This window comes from Thalassophryne amazonica, chromosome 6 (genome assembly GCF_902500255.1).
Source record: "Thalassophryne amazonica chromosome 6, fThaAma1.1, whole genome shotgun sequence".
In the NCBI taxonomy this organism is placed as follows: Eukaryota; Metazoa; Chordata; class Actinopteri; order Batrachoidiformes; family Batrachoididae; genus Thalassophryne; species Thalassophryne amazonica.
Window position 1 is genome coordinate 95,468,692 of NC_047108.1, and position 26,629 is coordinate 95,495,320.

A 26,629-nucleotide genomic window follows, 5' to 3' on the forward strand; every position below is an offset into this window, starting at 1 on the left:
ACCCACCAACCCCCATACTCACCATGCAGTTATCCCACTGCCTTGCCATCTCGCAGCATTCCGCAGCTTGTGCACACAGAGGCCTTTTGTGTGTACTGGGAGATGGCAGAAAACAGTGTACAGTTAAAGCACAAGAGAAATAGGATGTGCCCGACTGAAATGGATGCAGTATTTTGTGTGTTTCTGTGGTTGAAGTTCCATTCGTGTTGATTCAGCATTGTTTTAAATAATTCAGAAATCAGCCACACCACTATACCGATGAACATGCAATGATGACATGGTTCTTGGTTGTTTTCTCATATTGAAACACCTCTATAGCATAAGACCTGCAGGAAACATCAGATCAGTGTTATTACCTATACTGACTCATGCCAGGTCAGCTGAGTGATGGTCTATGCAGTTCCAGTGATTTACTTTCTTGTAAACTTTACACACCTGCTTGTGAGACATTCTGATATTTTGCAGGATCCCCAGTCAGTTTCTGGACATCATAATGAGCTCACACTCAGACATCGTGTGTGCTGTGTGTCTGTGATTTGTCCGCACATAATTCTGGTGTGTTCATCATGAATATTTCAGGATCTGATCTGTTCAGTGCTTGCATGGACTGGGTGTCTAGTAAGACTGTGGAGTTTGGTGATGAGTGCATTTTAGTCCAAGAGTTTTATCCATCCATCCATTTTCTATATCTGCTTACTCCAATTAAGGATCACGGGGGGAGGGGGGCAGTCAGTGGGTGCGAGGTCCAAGAGTTTTAACATTTCAAAAATGGAAATTTTGCAGAACAACTTGAAATCTTCAGGATAGTTCCAGAAACATTTGTAAAATCATTAAAAGTCCTCGAAAAGTACCCTTTTTCAAAATCCAAGATGGCACCCAAAATGGCCACCATTTCATTTATTTTATTAAGGTTCTAAATGTATACATTAGGACATAAGAAATTCTTTAAAATGACTATCAGAAGCTGAAATGGCAGCCACAATAAAATGTAAAGTGGCTGCCATTGTATTTATAGAATTTTTTAAATATTTTTGCTTCTATTTATTTGCTTCTAAGATACCTGATTTAAGCATCTTAGTACATGTTTTAAGGTATGAGATACTCTATGCAATCATTACCTAGAGGTTGTAACTTTTGGAAATGTCAGAAACTAAATAGGTGATGTCCATATTTTAGTCCAAATGGTTGAATTTTTTTATTTTTTATTTTTTAATGAACCTGCCTATTGGTATGTCAGAAACATGCCTATTGAGGATACATGTCACTATTTCCCTCACATTTTTCTGGACCTATCCTGAAAATTTCAGCTTGTTCTCCAAATATTCCAATATTTGGAAATTTTTAAGCTAATGATCTTGGACTGTTTGTTGATGGGAAAATTTTAACTGAGCTTGATAACACTGTGATCTTTGCAGAATTAATGGATTCATCCATCATCACTTGGGAGCCTGAGCCGGGGGGTGTCAGGGTTTGCAATGGTCTTGGACCAAGACTAAAAGCCAGTCTTTTAATAACTTCTTGGCAGGGGCACTTGTGTCTCTGAGAGCTATGAAGTTGAGAGACATCAAGTGATGTCTTTGACGAGCCTTGAGGTCATTGGACAGAGGAGCTTGGTCCATTTCTTTACAGGAGGCTGAAGTCCAAGTCTTTAGTATCCTGGTGCTTCAAGCCTTACTGCATGGGTGTGAGACCTGGAGTCTACAGTGACCTAAGGTGACTGCAGGTCTTTGGTATGAGGTCTCTCCTTGGGTAGTACTTGCATTGTGAGGAAACGTCAGCTACAACGCTATAGTCTTGGAGCACTTTTCCCTGAACATGATCCAGCATACAGGTGCTTCAGTGTTGAGAACTCCAGCAACTGGAAAAGGTGAAGGGATTGCTGGTTGTGGCAGATAAATGGCAACTCTTCTGGAGGTGGGAAAGGATCAGCAGTCTGCCAATCAGGATTCAGACCAGTGCTACTACCATGTTGGATGCTGTGACACCAGAGCAGCTCCCACACCTGTACTTATACAAATCAAGTACAAATCTCAAAGGTTTGATTGAATTGTGACTGTATAACAAAAAGTCAGTATTTACAACCCCAAAACATAAAAAGTTGGTACACTATGGAAAATGCAAATAAATAAACTAACAAATAAATAATACCCTGCACTGACCATATATTTACTTTGAATTCTATTCATGTTTTGTGTGGTCAACTTAATTTCTTTTCTTAATATACATCCATCCATTTTTTTATATACATTTCAGGCTTGCAACACATTCCAAAAAAGTTGGGACACAAAAGCATTTATGGTTTTGTAATGTTGCCATTACTTCTCACAACACTTCATACATATTTCGGCACTGATGATGCAAAATGATGAAACATTTCAAGCGTTATTTTGTTCCTTTTTTCTGCAAACAATTTTAAAGTGTGCAGCAGTATGGGGTCATCTTTGCTTTTTTCATTTTAAAATTCTCCACACATTTTATATTGGGGACAGGTTAGGACTGCAGTAACCCAGTCCAGTACTCGTACTGTCTTCTTCTGCAGCTCAGCCTTTATGATGTGTGCAGAATGTGGTTTTACATTGTCTTGTCAAATTTTTCAAGGCCGTCCCCAGAAATGATGTCATCTTGAAGGCAGCATGTGTTGCTCTAAAATCTCAATGTATTTTTCTCCAATGCATTAATGCATTAATGCTGTCATCACAGAGGTGTAAATTGTCATTGCCAAGGGCAATATCTATCTATCTATCTATCTATCTATCTATCTATCTATCTATCTATCTATCTATATATATATATATATATATATATATATATATATATATATATATATAAAACTAATGGCAAAAATTATGGAATCACCGGCCTCGGAGGATGTTCATTCAGTTGTTTAATTTTGTAGAAAAAAGCAGATGACAGACATGACACAAAACTAAAGTCATTTCAAATGGCAACTTTCTGGCTTTAAGAAACACTATAAGAAATCAGGAAAAAAAATTGTGGCAGTCAGTAACGGTTACTTTTTTAGACCAAGCAGAGGGAAAAAAATATGGACTCACTCAATTCTGAGGAAAAAAATTATGGAATCATGAAAAACAAAAGAACGCTCCAACACATCACTAGTATTTTGTTGCACCACCTCTGGCTTTTATAACAGCTTGCAGTCTCTGAGGCATGGACTTAATGAGTGACAAACAGTATTCTTCATCAATCTGGCTCCAACTTTCTCTGATTGCTGTTGCCAGATCAGCTTTGCAGGTTAGAGCCTTGTCATGGACCATTTTCTTCAACTTCCACCAAAGATTTTCAATTGGATTAAGATCCGGACTATTTGCAGGCCATGACATTGACCCTATGTGTCTTTTTGCAAGGAATGTTTTCACAGTTTTCGCTCTATGGCAAGATGCATTATCATCTTGAAAAATGATTTCATCATCCCCAAACATCCTTTCAATTGATGGGATAAGAAAAGTGTCCAAAATATCAACGTAAACTTGTGCATTTATTGATGATGTAATGACAGCCATCTCCCCAGTGCCTTTACTTGACATGCAGCCGCATATCATCAATGACTGTGGAAATTTATATGTTCTCTTCAGGCAGTCATCTTTATAAATCTCATTGGAACGGCACCAAACAAAAGTTCCAGCATCATCACCTTGCCCAATGCAGATTCGAGATTCATCACTGAATATGACTTTCATCCAGTCATTCACAGTCCACGACTGCTTTTCCTTAGCCCATTGTAACCTTGTTTTTTTCTGTTTAGGTGTTAATGATGGCTTTCGTTTAGCTTTTCTGTGTGTAAATCCCATTTCCTTTAGGCAGTTTCTTACAGTTCGGTCACATACGTTGACTCCAGTTTCCTCCCATTCATTCCTCATTTGTTTTGTTGTGCATTTTCAATTTTTGAGACATATTGCTTTAAGTTTTCTGTCTTGACGCTTTGATGTCTTCCTTGGTCTACCAGTATGTTTGCCTTTAACAACCTTCCCATGTTGTTTGTATTTGGTCCAGAGTTTAGACACAGCTGACTGTGAACAACCAACATCTTTTGCAACACTGCGTGATGATTTACCCTCTTTTAAGAGTTTGATAATCCTCTCCTTTGTTTCAATTGACATCTCTCGTGTTGGAGCCATGATTTATGTCAGTCCACTTGGTGCAACAGCTCTCCAAAGTGTGATCACTCCTTTTTAGATGTAGACTAACGAGCAGATCTGGTTGATGAACAAAACTAACACCTGATCAATCAGGTGTTAGTTTTGGGGATGAAAATTTACAGGGTGATTCCATCATTTATTCCTCAGAATTGAGTGAGTCCATATTTTTTTCCCTCTGCTTGGGTTGTATATATACACACACATGTATATACATGTGTATATATACGCGTGTATATACATGTGTGTAGAAATTGTCACTGCCAAAGGCAATATGCAAATATCAATCAATCAATCAACTTTTTTCTTGTATAGCGCCAAATCACAACAAACAGTTGCCCCAAGGCGCTCCACATTGCAAGGCAAGGCCATACAATAATTATGAAACACAGTCTACGTCTAAAGCAACATAACCAAGGGATGGTCCAGGGTCACCCGATCCAGCCCTAACTATAAGCCTTAGCGAAAAGGAAAGTTTTAAGCCTAATCTTAAAAGTAGAGAGGGTATCTGTCTCCCTGATCTGAATTGGGAGCTGGTTCCACAGGAGAGGAGCCTGAAAGCTGAAGGCTCTGCCTCCCATTCTACTCTTACAAACCCTAGGAACTACAAGTAAGCCCGCAGTCTGAGAGCGAAGCGCTCTAATGGGGTAATATGGTACTACGAGGTCCCTAAGATAAGATGGGACCTGATTATTCAAAACCTTATAAGTAAGAAGAAGAATTTTAAATTCTATTCTAGCATTAACAGGAAGCCAATGAAGGGAGGCCAACACGGGTGAGATATGCTCTCTCCTGCTAGTCCCCGTCAGTACTCTAGCTGCAGCATTCTGAACCAACTGAAGGCTTTTTAGGGAACTTTTAGGACAACCTGATAATAATGAATTACAATAGTCCAGCCTAGAGGAAACAAATGCATGAATTAGTTTTTCAGCATCACTCTGAGACAAGACCTTTCTGATTTTAGAGATATTGCGTAAATGCAAAAAGGCAGTCCTACATATTTGTTTAATATGCGCTTTGAATGACATATCCTGATCAAAAATAACTCCAAGATTTCTCACAGTATTACTAGAGGTCAGGGAAATGCCATCCAGAGTAACGATCTGGTTAGACACCATGCTTCTAAGATTTGTGGGGCCAAGTACAATAACTTCAGTTTTATCTGAGTTTAAAAGCAGGAAATTAGAGGTCATCCATGTCTTTATGTCTGTAAGACAATCCTGCAGTTTAGCTAATTGGTGCGTATCCTCTGGCTTCATGGATAGATAAAGCTGGGTATCATCTGCGTAACAATGAAAATTTAAGCAATACCGTCTAATAATACTGCCCAAGGGAAGCATGTATAAAGTGAATAAAATTGGTCCTAGCACAGAACCTTGTGGAACTCCATAATTAACTTTAGTCTGTGAAGAAGATTCCCCATTTACATGAACAAACTGTAATCTATTAGACAAATATGATTCAAACCACCGCAGCGCAATGCCTTTAATACCTATGACATGCTCTAATCTCTGTAATAAAATTTTATGGTCAACAGTATCAAAAGCAGCACTGAGGTCCAACAGAACAAGCACAGAGATAAGTCCACTGTCCGAAGCCATAAGAAGATCATTTGTAACCTTCACTAATGCTGTTTCTGTACTATGATGAATTCTAAAACCTGACTGAAACTCTTCAAATAGACCATTCCTCTGCAGGTGATCAGTTAGCTGTTTTACAACTACCCTCTCAAGAATCTTTGAGAGAAAAGGAAGGTTGGAGATTGGCCTATAATTAGCTAAGATAGCTGGGTCAAGTGATGGCTTTTTAAGTAATGGTTTAATTACTGCCACCTTAAAGGCCTGTGGTACATAACCAACTAACAAAGATAGATTGATCATATTTAAGATTGAAGCATTAAATAATGGTAGGACTTCCTTGAGCAGCCTGGCAGGAATGGGGTCTAATAAGCATGTTGATGGTTTGGATGAAGTAACTAATGAAAATAACTCAGACAGAACAATCGGAGAGAAAGAGTCTAACCAAATACCGGCATCACTGAAAGCAGCCAAAGATAACGATACATCTTTGGGATGGTTATGAGTAATTTTTTCTCTAATAGTCAAAATTTTGTTAGCAAAGAAAGTCATGAAGTCATTACTAGTTAAAGTTAATGGAATACTCAGCTCAATAGAGCTCTGACTCTTTGTCAGCCTGGCTACAGTGCTGAAAAGAAACCTGGGGTTGTTCTTATTTTCTTCAATTAGTGATGAGTAGAAAGATGTCCTAGCTTCACGAAGGGCTTTCTTATAGAGCAACAAACTCTTTTTCCAGGCTAAGTGAAGATCTTCTAAATTAGTGAGACGCCATTTCCTCTCCAACTTACGGGTTATCTGCTTTAAGCTACGAGTTTGTGAGTTATACCACGGAGTCAGACACTTCTGATTTAAAGCTCTCTTTTTCAGAGGAGCTACAGCATCCAAAGTTGTCTTCAATGAGGATGTAAAACTATTGACAAGATACTCTAACTCCCTTACAGAGTTTAGGTAGCTACTCTGCACTGTGTTGGTATATGACATTAGAGAACATAAAGAAGGAATCATATCCTTAAACCTAGTTACAGCGCTTTCTGAAAGACTTCTAGTGTAATGAAACTTATTCCCCACTGCAGGGTAGTCCATCAGGGTAAATGTAAATGTTATTAAAAAATGATCAGACAAAAGGGAGTTTTCAGGGAATACTGTTAAGTCTTCTATTTCCATACCATAAGTCAGAACAAGATCTAAAATATGATTAAAGTGGTGGGTGGACTCATTTACTTTTTGAGCAAAGCCGATAGAGTCTAATAATAGATTAAATGCAGTGTTGAGGCTGTCATTCTCAGCATCTGTGTGGATGTTAAAATCGCCCACTATAATTATCTTATCTGAGCTAAGCACTAAGTCAGACAAAAGGTCTGAAAATTCACAGAGAAACTCACAGTAACGACCAGGTGGACGATAGATAATAACAAATAAAACTGGTTTTTGGGACTTCCAATTTGGATGGACAAGACTAAGAGACAAGCTTTCAAATGAATTAAAGCTCTGTCTAGGTTTTTGATTAATTAATAAGCTGGAATGGAAGATTGCTGCTAATCCTCCGCCCCGGCCCGTGCTACGAGCATTCTGACAGTTAGTGTGACTCGGGGGTGTTGACTCATTTAAACTAACATATTCATCCTGCTGTAACCAAGTTTCTGTTAGGCAGAATAAATCAATACGTTGATCAATTATTATATCATTTACCAACAGGGACTTAGAAGAAAGAGACCTAATGTTTAATAGACCACATTTAACTGTTTTAGTCTGTGGTGCAATTGAAGGTGCTATATTATTTTTTCTTTTTGAATTTTTATGCTTAAATAGATTTTTGCTAGTTATTGGTGGTCTGGGAGCAGGCACCGTCTCTACGGGGATGGGGTAATAGGGGGGTGGCAGGGGGAGAGAAGCTGCAGAGAGGTGTATAAGACCACAGCTCTGCCTCCTGGTCCCAACGCTAGACAGTCACAGTTTGGAGGATCCCAAAAAATTGGCCAGATTTCTAGAAATGAGAGCTGCTCCCTCTAAAGTGGGATGGATGCCGTCTCTCCTAACAAGACCAGGTTTTCCCCAGAAGCTTTGCCAATTATCAATGAAGCCCACCTCATTTTTTGGACACCACTCAGACAGCCAGCAATTCAAGGAGAACATGCGGCTAAACATGTCACTCCCGGTCTGATTGGGGAGGGGCCCAGAGAAAACAACAGAGTCCGACATTGTTTTTGCAAAGTTACACACCGATTCAAATATATATATATATATATATATATATATATATATATATATATATATATATATATATATATATATATATATATGTATGTATACTAAACAAAAATATAAACGCGACACTTTTGGTTTTGCTCCCATTTTGTATGAGATGAACTCAAAGATCTAAAACTTTTTCCACATACACAATATCACCATTTTCTTCAAATATTGTTCACAAACCAGTCTAAATCTGTGATAGTGAGCACTTCTCCTTTGCTGAGATAATCCATCCCACCTCACAGGTGTGCCATACCAAGATGCTGATTAGACACCATGATTAGTGCACAGGTGTGCCTTAGACTGTCTACAATAAAAGGCCACTCTGAAAGGTGCAGTTTTGTTTTATTGGGGGGGGATACCAGTCAGTATCTGGTGTGACCACCATTTGCCTCATGCAGTGCAACACATCTCCTTCGCATAGAGTTGATCAGGTTGTCAACTGTGGCCTATGGAATGTTGGTCCACTCCTCTTCAATGGCTGTGCGAAGTTGCTGGATATTGGCAGGAACTGGTACGCGCTGTCATATACGCCGGTCCAGAGCATCCCAAACATGCTCAATGGGTGACATGTCCGGTGAGTATGCCGGCCATGCAAGAACTGGGACATTTTCAGCTTCCAAGAATTGTGTACAGATCCTTGCAACATGGGGCTGTGCATTATCCTGCTGAAACATGAGGTGATGTTCTTGGATGTATGGCACAACAATGGGCCTCAGGATCTCGTCACGGTATCTCTGTGCATTCAAAATGCCATCAATAAAATGCACCTGTGTTCTTCGTCCATAACAGATGCCTGCCCATACCATAACCCCACCGCCACCATGGGCCACTTGATCCACAACATTGACATCAGAAAACCGCTCACCCACACGACGCCACACACGCTGTCTGCCATCTGCCCTGGACAGTGTGAACCGGGATTCATCCGTGAAGAGAACACCTCTCCAATGTGCCAAACGCCAGCGAATGTGAGCATTTGCCCACTCAAGTCGGTTACGACGACGAACTGGAGTCAGGTCGAGACCCCGATGAGGACAACGAGCATGCAGATGAGCTTCCTTGAGACGGTATCTGACAGTTTGTGCAGAAATTCTTTGGTTATGCAAACCGATTGTTTCAGCAGCTGTCCGAGTGGCTGGTCTGAGACGATCTTGGAGGTGAACATGCTGGATGTGGAGGTCCTGGGCTGGTGTGGTTACACGTGGTCTGCGGTTGTGAGGCTGGTTGGATGTACTGCCAAATTCTCTGAAACGCCTTTGGAGATGGCTTATGGTAGAGAAATGAACATTCAATACACGAGCAACAGCTCTGGTTGACATTCCTGCTGTCAGCATGCCAATTGCACGCTCCCTCAAATCTTGTGACATCTGCGGCATTGTGCTGTGTGATAAAACTGCACCTTTCAGAGTGGCCTTTTATTGTGGGCAGTCTAAGGCACACCTGTGCACTAATCATGGTGTCTAATCAGCATCTTGATATGGCACACCTGTGAGGTGGGATGGATTATCTCAGCAAAGGAGAAGTGCTCACTATCACAGATTTAGACTGGTTTGTGAACAATATTTGAGGAAAATGGTGATATTTTGTATGTGGAAAAAGTTTTAGATCTTTGAGTTCATCTCATACAAAATGGGAGCAAAACCAAAAGTGTTGCGTTTATATTTTTGTTGAGTGTATATACGCGTGTATATACGTGTGTAGAAATTGTCATTGCCAAAGGCAATATGCATATATATATATATGTGTGTGTGTGTGTGTGTGTGTGTGTGTGTGTGTGTGTGTGTGTGTGTGTGTGTGTGTGTGTGTGTGTGTGTGTGTGTGTGTGTGTGTGTGTGTGTGTGTGTGTGTGTGTGTAAAAACATTTTCCATACCAGCTCAACAAATTCTTATTTGGGGATGTAATACAGGATTTGAGGATGTAATTCATATTTCTTGGGGCAGGGTGGGGGTTGAGTATCAAAGGTTGTGCTGGACACATATATGTATTAATTTCCTCAAACAATCATGATAAGGGAATCTGCTTTTATTTTCATCTGTGATGTTCAATCTGTTAAAAAAATAATCCAAACTATTCTTGGACTTGGTGCTTTCAAGGATGAGATGGAGGGTTGATATCTTCCTTTACTTCAGTTGGAATGAAAAGTGCTTTTTCACGGATCACAGCCCTGAAATTACTGTGCTACCCCACTTGACAAAGGCTCCTTTTTAAGCTCACTCACCTGGTTGTATGTACCAGAGAGGTACATGATAAAGATCACATTGACATTTCATCAGCCTTCCACCACTGGCTCAGCCTCACAATAGACAGGATTGACATCTGTGCCTTGTTTTTTTGTGGAATGTTGCTATGAAGGTAAAATAAATTGTGTTATAGGCACATTGCTCAAATAAATGTGATAGGTACACATATACACCTAGATGTGACATAATGCTGAAACATTTAATTAAATCCAAGTGACAATTTGTTTACTCAAGTTCAACAGAATTATGTATTTTGGGGATTTCACATTTTGTCAAATGTCTGCATCCAAACCGAAAAGACAGGTTTCAGACTTTTTCTTTTGTGTCCCCATTTCAGAAACCGTGGGTGCTGGTCGCAGCGTGCAATGGTACAAAACGTATGGGACCAAATTGCACACTAAATGCAACGCAGCACAAATGGGATGAATCATCCATGTCACATGACATACAAAGCACCAATCAAATGCCAAGGACCCATTCCGCCATTATATAAACTCAGTTAATCAACACTCATACTATACTATATCGTAACACTTTTGAAAGTGGCTGTCTATCTATCTATCTATCTATCTATCTATCTATCTATCTATCTATCTATCTATCTATCTATCTATCTATCTATCTATCTATCTATCTATCTATCTATCTATCTATCTATCTATCTATCTGTCTGTCTGTCTGTCTATCTGTCTGACTGTCTGTCTGTCTAGGTATTGTTATCTAACTGGCACAGATATGTGTTTGTTTTGTTTAGTCATACAGTATTGTGCCCCTCATATGATCTTTCAAGTCAGTTTGTGGATTATATTTCTTAATTCCAGTGACTCCATTGCAGTTACGTTTCTTTATGTCACTTTTTAATGTGAAAATGAGGTACATTTCTTGACTAGGTCAAGCAGGTCAAAGGAGGAAGGTGGGCTTGGGGTTTTTTTTAACCCATGGGAGAGTAGATGCTGCTAGATGGAGGGGAGGGAGATGAGGTTCAGGTTTCAACTTGACAGGGGGTCTGGGGGAAGGACTGGCATTTTGGAATATACGAAGATCCATACAAGGCACTGTGGACATAAAACTGCCCCTTGCCCTGACGTGGTGGGTGCAGAGTGCCGGCTGGGGCCCCGCATTGGATTCCACTTAGAGTTTGGAGAGTCTGACTGCATGGTGCCGTAAGTCTCTGGGAAAGCACACTTAGACCACTGACTGGAATCCAGGTCTCCTCCATCACTTCAATTTTTCACCCGAGCTCCTGCATGTCTAATATTTAGACATGTTCAGCTTTGTGGACTCAAGGACTGTTGTGCTACTTGTAGCATCCCAAGTTGTTTTGCTATCCGTGGTCAGGTGTCAGGAAGAGGATGACCGTAAGTTGCCTGTTTTCTTGATACTTGCAGAAAACTGGGGTTTTCATTCTATTAACGTTGTCAGCATTCTTCTAAGACGTGCTACAAAAGAATAGTGGAGAATACATGAAGTAAATGACACTCTCGTGGTGCCCACTGAGAAGCACATCTCAGTATTCGGTCCAGTTATTGCCAGTTTAGAACCAGGATGTCCTTTTTTGTTATGACGCTCTTACATCATTTACAGTGTATTCTTTTGGATGGTGTATGTAAATGTTAAGGTGATGGCGATGAAAAGCTCATCTTTGTGGGATGGAGGAAAAGGTGAACAAGTCCCCGTTTGTTCCTCACCTATGTCCTTCTGCCTTCCTGTGTTTGCTAAGTTTTTTTCTGTTTGCAGCCACAGGTCTGCTTGACAGAGCTCCTTTGTAGGCTGCCAAGACTACCTGAACACCCATGCATGCCTTTCTTTTTTTATGCAATACCTAAGTGGTACACTGTTTCCTTTTGGGTCTAGAGTTTAACACAATCCAGACTTTTCAACTGAAATAATTGGAGCAATTTGAAAAGCAATTAGTTTTTAAGACATGCATAATAATGAAAACCTATGGCAGCACCTTGGCACAAGTGGTTAGTTATGCCCAATGAGAAAGTGCCCAGTTTGAAGCCACCTGCGCTTCACTCTCCTTCTACATCTGGAATTTCATCAAGTAGGATATTTGGGGTAAACTTATGCCAAATCAACATAAGGATCCATATCGGATTCGCTGTAGTGGCCCCAAGCAAAAATCCAAAATAAATTATAACAGCAGTCCTCTGCCGTGGGACTTGGCTGTTGGAAGTTTTCATCATGTGAACAGATGATGAGTATATTGCTGCATTTTTACCGGTATGTTAATGTGAGCTTCACTATGTTAAGTTCTTATGTCCGTCATTCTCCTGCCATTTTTCAACTTTAAATAAAAAAGGAAAGGAAAAAAAAACTTACTCAAATGCCAGGATTTGTCTAATTTATCAGTAGTGTATGTGCTCTGAGTCAATCTCACAAAATAAATAATAATAAAAAAAAAAATCAAAAATAAGTACGAGTACTGACTGTACGCTTTTGAAATTAAACAAACCATTTATTCTTAATGGTCCAAAGTGTGTGAACTGGCACTCGACAGATCCTGAGGTTTACACAGGACCCTGCCCACTGGGGCATCGTGTTTCTGTAAGAGAGGTTTATTCATACAAGCTGACCTTCAGACGTACCTGTGAATGTTTGCATTCCAAGCTGCCATTTTTCTTACTCTATTTTTGTTGCATTTGCCCATGATGCTAAAATTTTATGTGCCAAGTGTGCTTTTGGGTAATTCTATGGTAACAATAAAATAACAGCAAAATCTGGCCATATTGTAGCCTACTATTACAATTTTACTGATTGTAATTCTGAATTTTGAGCAAGAACCTGAGTTTCAGTATGAAATGTTATATCTCACTTTATGACACTGTTTAGTTTAACACAAGTTATGCATTTTTTTTATGTTTGCGCTATTTTACTCAGTGTTCAGCACCTCAGTTTGAAGCTGGATAACATTTGTCTTTCTCCTTCTTCCTCTCACTCTTCCATGTTACCCCCCAATATGACCATGGCTCCTCCCACTTCTGTGCCCCGCCCCTTGCCCCCTTACATCCTCTTCTTACCACTTCCCAACCTTTCTTAAAACAACTTGACCTTTTCTTGATAACACCCTGCCATTCTGCAACACTGTGAATTCTTAACCATCTTCATGTCCAACCTGTTTTCCCATAATGCTTTTGGTCTTTGCAACCCCCCCCCCCCCCACCTTCCCCCTGCTGGCCACCGCAGAGGAGGCAGGTGGTTGCAACCAGGAGGGCCAGCAGTATAATGATAAGGACGTATGGAAGCCAGAGCCGTGTCGCATCTGTGTGTGTGACAGCGGAGCAGTTCTGTGCGATGAGATAATCTGCGAGGAGATCAAAGAGTGTGCCAACCCTCTCATCCCATCTGGAGAGTGCTGTCCCATCTGCCTCACTGATGCCACTGTCATCACTGGTTGTAATTTATTTATTCACACACCCATAAATAAATTACTCAGTAGCTTGGCTTTATCTCACTCTGACACTTTGAATATGGAACTGCCTATGATTTAGAATAATATCGATTCTCTTCAATTTGTGTGATTTCCAAACCTTTTGTTACTCAAGAATCTGATTTGATTAAGTTACAGTTCAGTTTATTTATACAGCAAAAGTTGCCCCAAGGTGCTACACAAGCTAGATTTAAACTTTACCCACCCTTTGAGCAAGCACATTGTTAGCAGCAGTTACGGAAAAGCTCAGTGGGGTGTTTTCTGATTACGGGAAGAAACGCCAAGCAGACCAGACTCAGTGAGGTGAACATTTGTTTTGGTCATACTAACAAATAAAAGACTGATTTCAAGGTCTTGTTCAGCACCTGATGTTCCCTATTCCAAAGTGACCTTCAAACAGCATTCTTAAGACCATCTCACTCCATCCATTTCATGTGGAGATAGATGGCTCATGAGATGGACGAAATGGCCACCATAACACATTGAGACACTTCTGCTAATCCTGAAGCATGACTGAGATGAAACCTACAACACCGGGCGTGTGAATTAGACTGAGCTCCAACTAATCGATTGACTGACTGATTCTCTATCTGATGGTGGACAAAGTCTTCCAGTAGTCATGTTGACACCATCACAGCTATTGAGAACAGCCAACATGTTTCTGAGGTAGCTTAAGAAACTTTATACAAATAAGTCATAGATACAATGATATTTATGATATTATTTCTTTAATGAAAACATACTAGTGATTATTGATGTCACTATGACATCAGAAATAGACTAGGTTTAAGATGACTTAATTTATTCCAACTATAGATAACTATAGATAACTTTAACTTTAGATAAAAGAATGACATCCTGTCACTATTTTGCTAATTTACAACTAAACATCGGCTACTGCAATGTCTACCAGGATGCTTGCGTTTCTTACTTTTATATTTGTGGTCATAATGATCACATCCAGTCACTTCTTTCTCATCTCCAAGCCAGTGCTTCTGCTTCTGCTTAAGCTTTCTCTTGATCACATTTCACCATTAATAGAATCTGGATTAGTTCGTTAACCTTCGGGTTTGGTGAAACGGTATCTTCATATTATTAGAATTCATCGTCAATTACAATATCTTGAAATTTACCACTTTTAACATGGATGTTCTTTCTTTTCCTTCATCTGTTCTTCTACATCATCAGAGTCATTTGGTGCTAAGGTGAGCAGTGTTTCTGGGCTTGAAATACTCATCCACACACACGTTCAAAAAGTATTTGGGAGTATGTATCTTGGAAAATCTGGAGCGTAAAGATGTTTGTGCAACCGGTCCCTCATGTTACTTCTTTGTTTGATTAAATCAGGGCCAGAAAGGTGAACCAGGAGAGATTGCTGATGTAAGTGTGAATCTTCTACAGCTGTGAATAAAACTATCGCACCATAGCATGAACCCACTATAGGCTATTCTGCTCCACTTATTTGATGGTGGATCATTATCGGTTCCCATTTTTTGGTTTAAGCTGTTGACATTTTTTAACGCATCTGTTGATTTAAAGGTTTTCACAAGTTCTAAAAATAAATCCTTGGTTTGTTGCCATCCCACATTTTCTTATGCAGAAACATGAATATGCTTGAGTAGCAAAATTCACTGATAAGAAATGACCGAGACATTGTCTTCCTGGACGTACACTGTCTGAAACAAAACATACATTCCTCAAATGTAATGAACCCAATCAAATCCTCTTAGGTCCTCTCAGCAGTGTCCCACCAACTCCACATGGCAGAAGAACAAAGTTTGGTGAAAGAGAGGTTAAGAGGAGGTGACGTTTTTAGCAAACACAGTCCTGTCAAACAAAATCCTCATCAGGATGTGTCTGTAGAGTCTGGAATGTCTTGGTCTTACTTGAACTATTCAGAAACCGGCACAATCTGACAAAGCATAACAAATAGGCCTGTAATTAACAAAAGTATTCATGTTAACAACAGCAGAAATGTGACAGAAACTTTATTTTCACCTTTTTTGCAGGTTGTAGGACCAAGAGGACCAGCAGGCCCTATGGTAAATATACTTTTTAAAATTCAAATTATTATGGTTATTTAAAATGTTTGCAAAAATATGTCTATAATTATTATTCTATCTCTCTCTCTCTCTCTCTCTCTCTCTCTCTCTCTCTCTCTCTCTATATATATATATATATATATATATATATATATTACATTCTTCCATTTTCTGATGCAGAATTATGTGATTTTGTAGCATTTTTACTTATAAGAGGAGTCTTGTTGAAGCACATCTTTATTTTCACAGGGCCCCCCAGGTGAACAGGGACCACGTGGAGAGTCTGGCGCTAAAGGTGATAAGGTGAGAGACTGTGCACTAACTGAAATAAGTGTCATCTTTTTGAAGGAGTAATGAGGTGACTCACTGTGAGTACTTTATGCATTCAGTACAATTATGAGTCAAGTACTAGAGCCCTTTATTTTAAGGGGAATAGATATTGATGTCCTAACTGTCTCATGCACCTTGCAGGCTATGACTAAAATTATATAGTGTACGTAACAAGATAAAATCAGTGGAGGTTGTTCTGCTCAGTTGTTCTGTCACAATCTGCACTTGTCTGATTTGGAGTTTCTGCTCTGAAACTGTCTTCAGCTCTCACAGTTGCTGGTGACTTACAGAAAAGATTCCTGTCCCTTTTTCCCTAGGGAAATCCTGGACCCCGAGGCAGAGATGGTGAGCCTGGGACACCAGGTAACCCCGGACCACCTGGACCACCGGGACCACCAGGACTCGGAGGGGTGAGTTTACAGAACCAAATCACTGTAGCATTTAATGGGTCATCATCATTTCCTCTTCAGGAATTAACTCACAATAGGTTAAGGAGTTGGACTGTCAAAATGTAGACCTGGCTTCAATTCCCGGTCAGGCTACTAGTCCACGTCATTTGACAAGACATATCATCTGCATTGTCTAAGTCCATCCACCACTAAATGGGTACTGGCCTTGGCTGAAGGAGTGACCTGCATCAGACTGGCGTCCCGTCCAGGAGGAGCCGTCGGCTGTCATCTGTTTAAGGCTACTGAATCTGGGGACAAGCATCAATGGGCCTTTGGACCTTTTTCTGAAGAAGAAGAAGAAGAAGAAGAAGAAGAAGAAGAAGAAGAAGAAGAAGAAGAACTGCATTTCTATAGGGTTTTCCATGCTCAAAGTGCTTTTCAATGGTGCTTCACATTTACTTCCCCAGCCAAGCCTGTAACGCAGATTTACTTGTTCTTATTCACAATATAAATCCCAGGTCACATCACACAATCTAAAAATCACGTTTGTTAAAAAATGTATATAGACCAATATACATGCACGTCCACATTTACCTGGAGGGGAAAACAAAGAAACACTTACCCAAATCAAATCTGCACTCAGAAAATATGTTTCAGAAAGATTTTATGATTTAAAAAAATGCCTTTGGGAGCAGGTGTATAAATTAGCCACATTTCTGTCTGTATTTTAGCCGAGCTACCAGGTATTATGAACATACTGTCGTATAAAATGGCCCTTTAGTCAACACCTTTGTGCTCAAACAGGGTAAATGTGATGGCTTACTGTCTCTGTTTTGTGTGTTTGCAGAACTTTGCTGCTCAGATGTCTGGAGGATTTGACGAGAAGGCCGGCGGTGCACAGATGGGAGTGATGCAAGGGCCGATGGTAAGTCCTGAGGGAGCAGAGAGAGTACTGCACATTTTGGGGTGTCTACAAGTACGAGTTGTAAGATGACAAACTCTTTACCAACATTTGTCCTCTCACTAAAGTGGCTGTTTCAAAGAAATGGTTAAAAAAAACAAGCAGACATAAAACGTGCATGCTTGTATACAGGTTTGAAATGCGGCCACCTTGTGGTGGAATACTTTAACAAGCGCAAATGAATATTCAAATGTTAGGCCTAGAAAAGCATTGTCAGGTTGCTGTCTTGACCAAGTTTTTTTTTTTTTTTAATCTTAGTGTGTTAGAAAAATACACCAGTATAACAACTTTTCCATGCAACTTGTAGGGTCCGATGGGTCCCCGTGGTCCTCCTGGGCCTAGTGGAGCTCCTGTAAGTATATATACAGTAAATCACAACCAAATTGGTGATTTTATTAATCAGCTAATGCAGAAATATGTAGATTTGTTGACATAAAAAAGCTAAATACTTATATTTTGTGTTGTTATTTGCAACTGTAGGGACCTCAGGGTTTCCAAGGTAGTCCTGGAGAAACTGGAGAGCCTGGTTCAGCTGTAAGAACAAATAACTGTCCTAGAATACATCACTATTATTAATAGACTGATTTCAGACTGTTTTCTCTCTCTTTTTTCACATTTTGTTGTAGTGTTTTAGGTTTCCCAGTAGCTTCAAGAAAACCACTGTGTAAAAATTGCCTAATAGATGCCGCATAAGTTCATTTTCATTGATACTGATTGTAGTTTTAGATCACAGGATCTTTGATAAGATAGTTTTCAGATCAGATCAACTGGATTTTGCAGTGCTGCTGAGATTTTGATTGCACAGGTGGACACTGGGAAGCCAGTCTTTTTCACTGAGCCTCACAAGACTATCAAGGACATGTGGGCATCCATCCCTAAATTATATCTTGCATTGCTCTGTGACAGGGACCAATGGGACCTCGTGGGCCACCTGGACCTGCTGGAAAATCAGGAAGTGATGTAAGTGTCAAGATCTCTGTGCATAGGAGTATATCATGCCCTCCTGACATCCATCTATAAGTGTAAGCACAAAAACTATCACAAAACCTTTCCCAATGACCCCAATCCACAATCTGGTGTAAAAATTCCTATTAATTATCTCAAATATCTTATAAAAATGTCTTGATTTATGCCAGCATAGATGCAACCAAGTATGCACCCTGTATATTCCACTAGGGGGCGTTGTTGATCTTCTAATGACACTGATGGAAATAATCCCACCCCACCTTGCCATGTAACCAAGAAGCATTACAGCACACTGGATTGTAATTACATCTCATCATATCACTAATGATTTATGATTATGACATATTAACAAATGCGTCTTCCACTTCCTGTTTGTTTCTAGGGTGATCCTGGCAAACCTGGAAAACCTGGTGAACGTGGATCTGCAGGGCCTCAGGTGAGTGAGCAGTGATTAATGCGTTATTTATATTGATATCAGTTGTTGATAGAAATGAAAAGTGCTTTGTTATTATTATTATTATTATTATTATTATTATTTCAGGGAGCTCGCGGTTTCCCAGGAACTCCTGGCCTCCCTGGAATCAAAGGACACAGAGTGAGTGTTCCCAGTTCATTGTTCAACGAAACTAGAAGGTGCGCTCAGGAAGTGCATTCTTCCACCAGGGAAATACTGACTAACCACCTCTGCAACAGACAGTCAGAATTTTGGCTTTAATCCCTATGTGATGTCATAAAGAGAAAACAGAAAGACCTGGCAAAAGGAAAACCTATCTCCAAATGTTAAAGGGGGAGGAAACCCCCCACCAAATAATAGTGACTGGATTTTGATCTTTGTTTTGCTACATTCAGTCTAACTTTATTTGCTGGTGCACCCATGTGAGGATCTAAAGAATTTCATTTTTTCCTTATTCTATTTTATTTTGATGAGGTGTAGAAATACCTGAAACTCATAAGATTTTCCAGTGCTTGGTTTGAGAATGTAGGTTTAAGTAAAATGGTCACAAACAAGTCAGGAAGAACTACAATTCAAGGTAGTAAAGTAAAAGCTCTGACTGTTGACTCATACATAAAATACAATTATATAATGAAATCTTCAACAGTTCACTGATACAGTAAGACTATGTAGTTTATACAGTTGTGAGATCTGGACACTAACCGGTGTCCTAAGGTGACAACTGGATGTTTTTGGTATTTTGTGTCTCCAGAGGATCCTTTGTGTGTCACTAGAATGACTTTGTGTCAAACAAACAGTTCCTTCGGCAGACTCAAATTGTGAGGAAACATCAGTTACAACACTGTGGCCATCTCAGCGCTGAGGGCCCAGCACCTGGAAAAAGGCCAAGGGGACACCCATGTTATCTGGCTCTGGGTAATTGATGGCTGCTTTTGGGAGGTGGAGACAGACCTGCTGTCTCCCTGGGTGGTTGTCATCCAGAGGCCAGAGCAGTGTTTTTAGCAGTTCAAGTCTATAAAATATTGTCTTGTGTTTTTCCAACATTTTTTCAGTGATATTTGGGCATTTTTAACACCTAAAACAGGTGTCAGTCCATTTACATTCTACTTTATGATGTATTCCATCTCCGATCAGCACCACGGACAGATAACTTTTAACTTGAAGAAGCTCTTTGTAGTGAAACATGTATATTCACAGCTTTGAGAAATTTAAAGTTACGTGTCAAAACACTCAAAGAATCTTAAATCCTGTGAGTCAAGAACCAGAATTATATCATTTTATTTTATTTTATTTATGTTAAAACACAATGTAAATCCTAGGCTTATTTTTTTTATTTTTTTATTTTTTTTGATGTCATGTTTGTCTGTAGGGTCATTCTGGTCTGGATGGAGCCAAGGGAGAGACTGGTGCAGCAGGAGCCAAGGTAACAACAACATATTTTGTATAATATTACTATAGTTTCCAAAATAAATTAGATAATTCAATTATAAAAGAAAAATTGTCAAATGCTAAAAAATATTTTGTAGTTTAAGTCCACTTAACGCTTCTGTTGTCTTTAGGGTGAGGCGGGTGCTCCTGGTGAGAACGGTGCTCCTGGTCCCATGGTGAGATTAAAATAGTTTTCAATCATAAAACAAGAACAAAATTGTTCATTTTGATGGACAATTCCAGTTCAGTGATATGATCATATGACCTAGTGTCTATATAGCCGTGAACACATTCAGGCTATTTGTTTTAGAGCATGAACTGATGGCATTTGTCTCTCACAGGGCCCACGGGGTTTACCTGGAGAGCGGGGACGTCCTGGAGCTTCTGGAGCTGCAGTAAGTACCAATGAAAATGATCATTTCTTTTAACTGTTAGTCCTCAACTGACACTGTATCACATCTTTGAATCCCTCAGGGTGCTCGCGGAAATGATGGTTTGCCTGGTCCTGCTGGTCCACCTGTATGTATAAGTTTCAACAACAATTCTAGTTTACCACAATTAATGCCTTTTCCTGAATAATTTATAGTCTTTATTAATGCTTCTACCAAATGTTGAGACATGATCCAAAATCTGAAGATGTTTTCCTGTCTACAGGGGCCTGTTGGTCCTGCTGGAGCTCCTGGTTTCCCAGGATCCCCAGGAGCCAAGGTAGGCTCTGAGACATCTAATCTTCATTATCGCAATTTTCTTTGAAAAATGATATGAAGAATTAACACTTTCGGGTATCTAAACTTCAACATTTTGCTCATCCCTCATTGAATTAATTCTTTTTCAGAAAGATCATCAATTTTCTCCCAATAATTGGCATAAATCACATAATTTCCCATAAATTCTTACCGCTGCTGTTTGTCATAACTGAATTATAGTAATTTATTTGACTGTGGGTTGTGTATTACATCACATACTTCTCAAAGAACTAAGATGTGATATTCAGTTTGGTTGTAATGAAAAATGTAGAATTTAAATCAGAAATGTCTGAATTTAAGCATGTAAACATACATCAAAAACTTTGTATGGTGTATCAGGGAGAGGCTGGCCCAACTGGTGCACGTGGATCTGAAGGTGCACAGGGACCCCGTGGTGAGGCTGGTACCCCAGGATCACCTGGACCCGCCGGAGCATCAGTTAGTTTGTCTTCACACTGGAAAAAAATAAAAGGACATTCAATGTCAAACTTCAGTTTAAGCATCTGCATTTTATATATATATATTGTTTCCATTATTATGTGTTGCCTCATATATTCTTGATATTCTTCTCATTCCCACTTCTAATTTAGGGTAACCCTGGTACTGATGGTATTCCTGGAGCTAAAGGATCTGCTGTAAGTTACTTCTCATATTGGGTTTAAATCCATTTCTTCTCTTTCTGTAAGAGTTTAAAATTTTGGCTTTTTGCTGATACTTTTGTTGCTTCTTTCTATCATCAAGGGTGCTCCTGGTATTGCTGGTGCTCCTGGATTTCCTGGCCCTCGTGGACCACCTGGACCACAGGGGGCAACAGGACCTCTGGGGCCCAAGGGACAGTCAGTAAGTCATTAGAGAATGAGCTCAAATTCTGCACAAAGTCCATATTTCTTGTGTTCTGTTTATTTATTTTTGTCCCTGTTATCTTTTGTGGCACCTGTAGGGAGATCCTGGTATTCCCGGATTCAAAGGTGAAGCTGGACCCAAGGGAGAGACTGTGAGTTGCTTAATTTTAAATTTCTATCACTGAATTTTGACTATAGGAGAGCTGTTAGATGTGATTTAGTAAACACTAGTACATTTATTAGTTTATTGTGTTTTTAGTGTGGTGTGAATGAAAATATTTGAATTTTAGTACTGCAGTAACAACCACCTGAGAGGAGGGATTCCACATGAGTGATGCTGTTTGTTTGTGGTCTGAAGATACAATGTATATGATGATATATATGAATTCAAAAACTATTCTTGTGATTGCACAATCTATGTGGAGTATGAGATCTGTCCAGTAAGATCACAAGAATGGGGGGTAACCAAGGTAACAGAAGCATCAGCACCAGCATCAGTACAAATGTAGTTATAAATACAACAAACAGCAACATGTTGTGTTTCAGTCCTGTCTGATATATTTTGGCAAGGCCTCATTAAAAGCTGAGAAAGCACAGGAACCCCCCCATCTCACAGTAATGAATCCAACAACAACATCCCACCACATAATCGTACACTAATCATAATAATTATAACTAGTCTGTTGCCTGTGGGGATCCACGGGGATCTACATTGGGTAGTGTTTATAAAACAGGTAGCTGATTTGAAATGGCGTGTGATTCCAGAATGTTTTTAGAACCTTAGATCTCAACAAAGAGGAACTCACCCCTGTTATCTCCTGTTAATTACATAATTTTTTGTATATTAATTTACTGTCTTAATGTATTTATAATTTTTTTAGGTTCTTGTATCATATACACACTATAATAATAATAATAATAATAATAATTATTATTATTATTATTATTATTATTATTACTATTATTGTTATTATTATTTTATTTTATTTTTACTTCTATTTTGTCATTTGATTTTTAAACTGACCACAATGTAAATAAGTCTTTTCACTTTCTTGTGTCATCCATGTATTTGTAACGTATTTACAATTATATTATGTACTTACATTGAACTTACTAAATAAAATCAGTCACCACACTCATGCTTTTAATATAAAGATGACTTACTGCCCTCTGCTGGAATGGCGTGTGAGTCCAGAATGTAGTTAGCAACAGCCATTGTTCAGTGTTGTTAGTTAATATCCATAGCTTCTCCAAAAATATTAGTCCTATCAACTTTCTTTTTCGCAGAGTTCATCCTTGGCCCAAAATACATAAGCATACCAAATGGCAAAAGTCTGCTCTCCACAGTTTTTGCGAGATCGAAGCCATACACATGCATGCACGCACACACAGCTTTTTGTCTTTCTGCAATCTGCTGTAAGCAGGTGCTTTTAAAATGGACTGCATTTATATAGCGCTTTTCCATCTGCATCAGACGCTCAAAGCGTTTTACAAATAATGCCTCACATTCACCCTGTTATGAGGGTGCTGCCATACAAGGTGCTCACGACACACCTGGAGCAATAGGGGATTAAAGACCTTGCCCAAGGGCCCTAAGTGATTTTCCAGTCAGGCTGGGATTTGAACCGCCTTAACCACTAGACCATCACCTCCCTCACTTTTAATTTGACAAACAAAGACAGTGGCAGAAGAAATGAAAAGCACTACACATTTCACTCATGTTGCTAACATGACACTTAAGTCACTCATGGTAACAGCAACATGACACTTATCTAAATTGACACAATCAATTGAACTACAAAAAACACAATAAATCAATAACACTGATAACACAGTTAAACTAACATGAACCACAATAAAATTTAAAATGTCAAAACTCTGAACTCCCATGGTGCATTGCAGCACAATGTCCATTGTATACTGGTTAGCTAAAATCACTAATTTCTAAAAAAAAAATGGTCCTATCAATTTTCTGTTTTCGCAGCGTTCATACTTGTCCCAAAATACATAAGCATTCCAAACGGAAAATGTCAGCTCTCCCCAGTTTTTGCATGATCAAAGCCATACATACACATGCACGCACACAGAGGCCACTTGGCTGTTATAATATAGATGTACCATGATGGCTTCTTTCATCATGACTTCTAAGAGAAGAGATCATCTCATCTCTCTCATCTTCAACCGCTTAGTCCAATTAAGGGTCACGGGGAGCTGGAGCCTATCCCAGTAGTCACAGAGCGCGAGTCGGGGTACACCCTGGATAGGACACCAGTCTGTCACAGGGCCACATACAGACAAATAAACACATCCACACTCGCACACATACCTACGGACAATTTAAAGTTTTCAATCCACCTAACTGGTGTGTCTTTGGATGTGGGAGGAAGCTGGAGCACCCAGAGGGAACCCACACAAACAGGGGGAGAACATACAAACTCCACACAATGAGAAGAGATCTTAATCAAGTAATAACAATCATAGCAACGGTTTTATCCAGATATTAGTGAAGATATTGCCACATTGAATAGTTTATGGTTCAACTCATAGAATAGATTGGAAACAGGAATTAAACTAGAGCACCGCGCTCATAGAGCACAGACATCTGCCAACACTAGTTTCCATTTCCAAAAAAATTTTACCTTGGAAAAAAATTGCAAGATCAAAGTCCCATTAGAAGTGGCTTTTCATAAGTTAAATTAGATGTAATCAAATGTCAGGCATATGTAGTTAATGAATTTGAATCAAAGTGTTTTGTGGTGTTGTCAGGTTTTTCTTTTTCAACATTTTCTGTTTCTTGATTGTTTTGTTTTTTTCTCAGATAATTTTCATAGAACATTGTTTATCTCTGCTATGCACAATTTGTCATTGCTTTTTGGCATAAAACTGGAACCTCCATTCAATTTTGGTGGTGCAGGTAAATCCATAACAGTAAAATTAGAGTGATTGAGGCACTTTTGATAGAGATAGAATGCAAAATATACACCAAATGGGCTTTTCAATATTAAATTCAAATGTCCACAAAATCCACAATCCAGATCAGATCCAGATCAAACTTTGTCAGGCGATAGTGAGTGCCAGTCTGCACCTCACATTCAAATATGAGAGTGATTGGGGCACGTTTGATTAAGGTATAATGTAACATATCCATTAATTGGGGTTTTCAATGTTAAATTTAAATGACCACAAAATCTGTAATCTGGATCAGATCTGGATCAAACTTTGTCTGTTGATAAACGATACCATCCTGTATAATGCTGTCTAATATAAAATTAATTTGATGTTTTGTGACAGTTATGAATTTTTGAAAATCCAGTCAGTGTTAAAGATAGGGATTTTCCCATTTTCCAAGATTTTTCCTGACTTTGACCTTTGACCTATGCCTTTGAAAATCAGTTCTTGGCTATCAGGATATGAATCCTCAGTAAACATTTGATAATGATATATGACCTCAGCAGTTTATTTTTTTCCATCAGATATTATTATTATTATTATTTTCATCTTCATGTTGTTGTATGTAAATATGGATGGAATTTTTTTTTTTTTTCAGCTGTTATCTTGTGGGTGAACTGTGTAAGGTGGGTACAGTAGCGGCCCCAGAAGATTTATCTTGATGGGGATAGGTGAACATGATTATTTATTGGTGGGCTGACAGAATTTATAGCATCCATTTGAACGTAGGTCTGAAGTGCCTTATGTGTACACTACACAACAGAACTTACAATAGCAAGTTTGCAGTCGCAAATTTGGGAAATGTGTGGGAAAATACACACAAGATACACAAATACACAGCTAACAACAACTACACTTAAATGACTGTAGGAGAGGAATAATCTTAATGATCCAAAACTTGGCATTTCAAATCATTCATTTTAGCAGCCATTGTCAACTTTCAAGGTTAAGGCTGACGTTGCACAAACTAGCTATGGGAAAGAACAGACTTAACAATAAATGGCACAGGGTATTATTTCATCTGCCTGTGACTGTTGGTGACAAATTGCGAATGGCAAAGGGAGATTCCAAAATGTCTTGAAATGTTCATGGGGCTTCTCAATTTCCTTGTACGAGTCACAGGGCCTCACTGTCATGCCACTGGAATTTTGAACATGTTCAAAAAATTTATACAACAAATTTTCTCAAAATAATCACAGAGTTGTTGAAGGTGTCTCAAACCCATCTCAAACCCTTCTCAATTTATTTTTCTTGTGTCAGAAAACTGAGCACAATGAGACACAACTTTGTGAGGGGTTGGCAACCTATCAAATTAAATTGTGACTAGTTGGAAACAAAATTGAGAATCTGGCATTCCGGTTACAAGACAGGCACAAACTGCCCTGGGGCTCCTGGGAGTGCAACAAAATTGCAAATACAGGTCAGTGTGATTCCAAGTGAAAATTGTCACTAATTTGTGTATTTTCTCGCAAGTTTGTGTTTCTAACTACTCACCAACAGTTGCAGCTCCGTGAGATACAATCAGTGTTGCTTTCCTTTAGTTCGGGTTATTTTCTTTCACTCTTTCTCAGTGATAGAGTGTTGCTCTCCTGGGTCTAATTTTCCACAAGGTTCTTGTTCCCAGACAGGATTGTTTTACAAGAAAACTCCATTTTTATTACACAGCTATACCAGAGCAAACAGAATAGTAATGAAAGTGGTCATGTACTGTATAAACAAGATGTTGGGAGCGCTGTGGAATCTCTAGTGCCACATCTGTCAGAGCTTTTGAGAAAATGACACTAGATTAAAAAAAATCTGGTAGGACTACTGTTAAAGAACTAAAATTCTATTGGGGCATGAGGGCTAAAACCCCACAAAGCTC

The 26,629-nt window shown here is 39.2% G+C and overlaps 1 protein-coding gene and 1 long non-coding RNA gene across 3 annotated transcripts in view; one reads left to right on the forward strand and one right to left on the reverse strand.

Annotated features, from left to right (window-relative positions):
- Positions 1–1,804: 1,804 nt before the first annotated feature.
- LOC117512698 overlaps positions 1,805–26,629 on the reverse strand; it is a 589,105-nt gene continuing 564,280 nt past the window's right edge. The window contains exon 7 of the long non-coding RNA XR_004561360.1: positions 1,805–1,849. This is a non-coding gene — a long non-coding RNA (uncharacterized LOC117512698). The remainder of the gene's footprint in view (positions 1,850–26,629) is intronic.
- The window catches only part of col2a1a (collagen, type II, alpha 1a), a 51,228-nt gene continuing 35,878 nt past the window's right edge, over positions 11,280–26,629 (forward strand). The window contains exons 1-22 of one of the 2 annotated variants that reach the window (XM_034172848.1): positions 11,280–11,583; positions 13,415–13,621; positions 14,847–14,863; positions 15,006–15,038; positions 15,668–15,700; positions 15,950–16,003; positions 16,348–16,440; positions 17,267–17,344; positions 17,688–17,732; positions 17,861–17,914; positions 18,287–18,340; positions 18,729–18,782; positions 18,888–18,941; positions 20,170–20,223; positions 20,360–20,404; positions 20,570–20,623; positions 20,703–20,747; positions 20,883–20,936; positions 21,314–21,412; positions 21,565–21,609; positions 21,716–21,814; positions 21,915–21,968. In XM_034172848.1, the coding sequence (XP_034028739.1) occupies positions 11,490–11,583; positions 13,415–13,621; positions 14,847–14,863; positions 15,006–15,038; positions 15,668–15,700; positions 15,950–16,003; positions 16,348–16,440; positions 17,267–17,344; positions 17,688–17,732; positions 17,861–17,914; positions 18,287–18,340; positions 18,729–18,782; positions 18,888–18,941; positions 20,170–20,223; positions 20,360–20,404; positions 20,570–20,623; positions 20,703–20,747; positions 20,883–20,936; positions 21,314–21,412; positions 21,565–21,609; positions 21,716–21,814; positions 21,915–21,968 (1,419 nt within the window). In that variant the 5' untranslated portion in view covers positions 11,280–11,489. The remainder of the gene's footprint in view (positions 11,584–13,414; positions 13,622–14,846; positions 14,864–15,005; positions 15,039–15,667; positions 15,701–15,949; positions 16,004–16,347; positions 16,441–17,266; positions 17,345–17,687; positions 17,733–17,860; positions 17,915–18,286; positions 18,341–18,728; positions 18,783–18,887; positions 18,942–20,169; positions 20,224–20,359; positions 20,405–20,569; positions 20,624–20,702; positions 20,748–20,882; positions 20,937–21,313; positions 21,413–21,564; positions 21,610–21,715; positions 21,815–21,914; positions 21,969–26,629) is intronic. The other variant, XM_034172849.1, reaches the window with a different exon arrangement.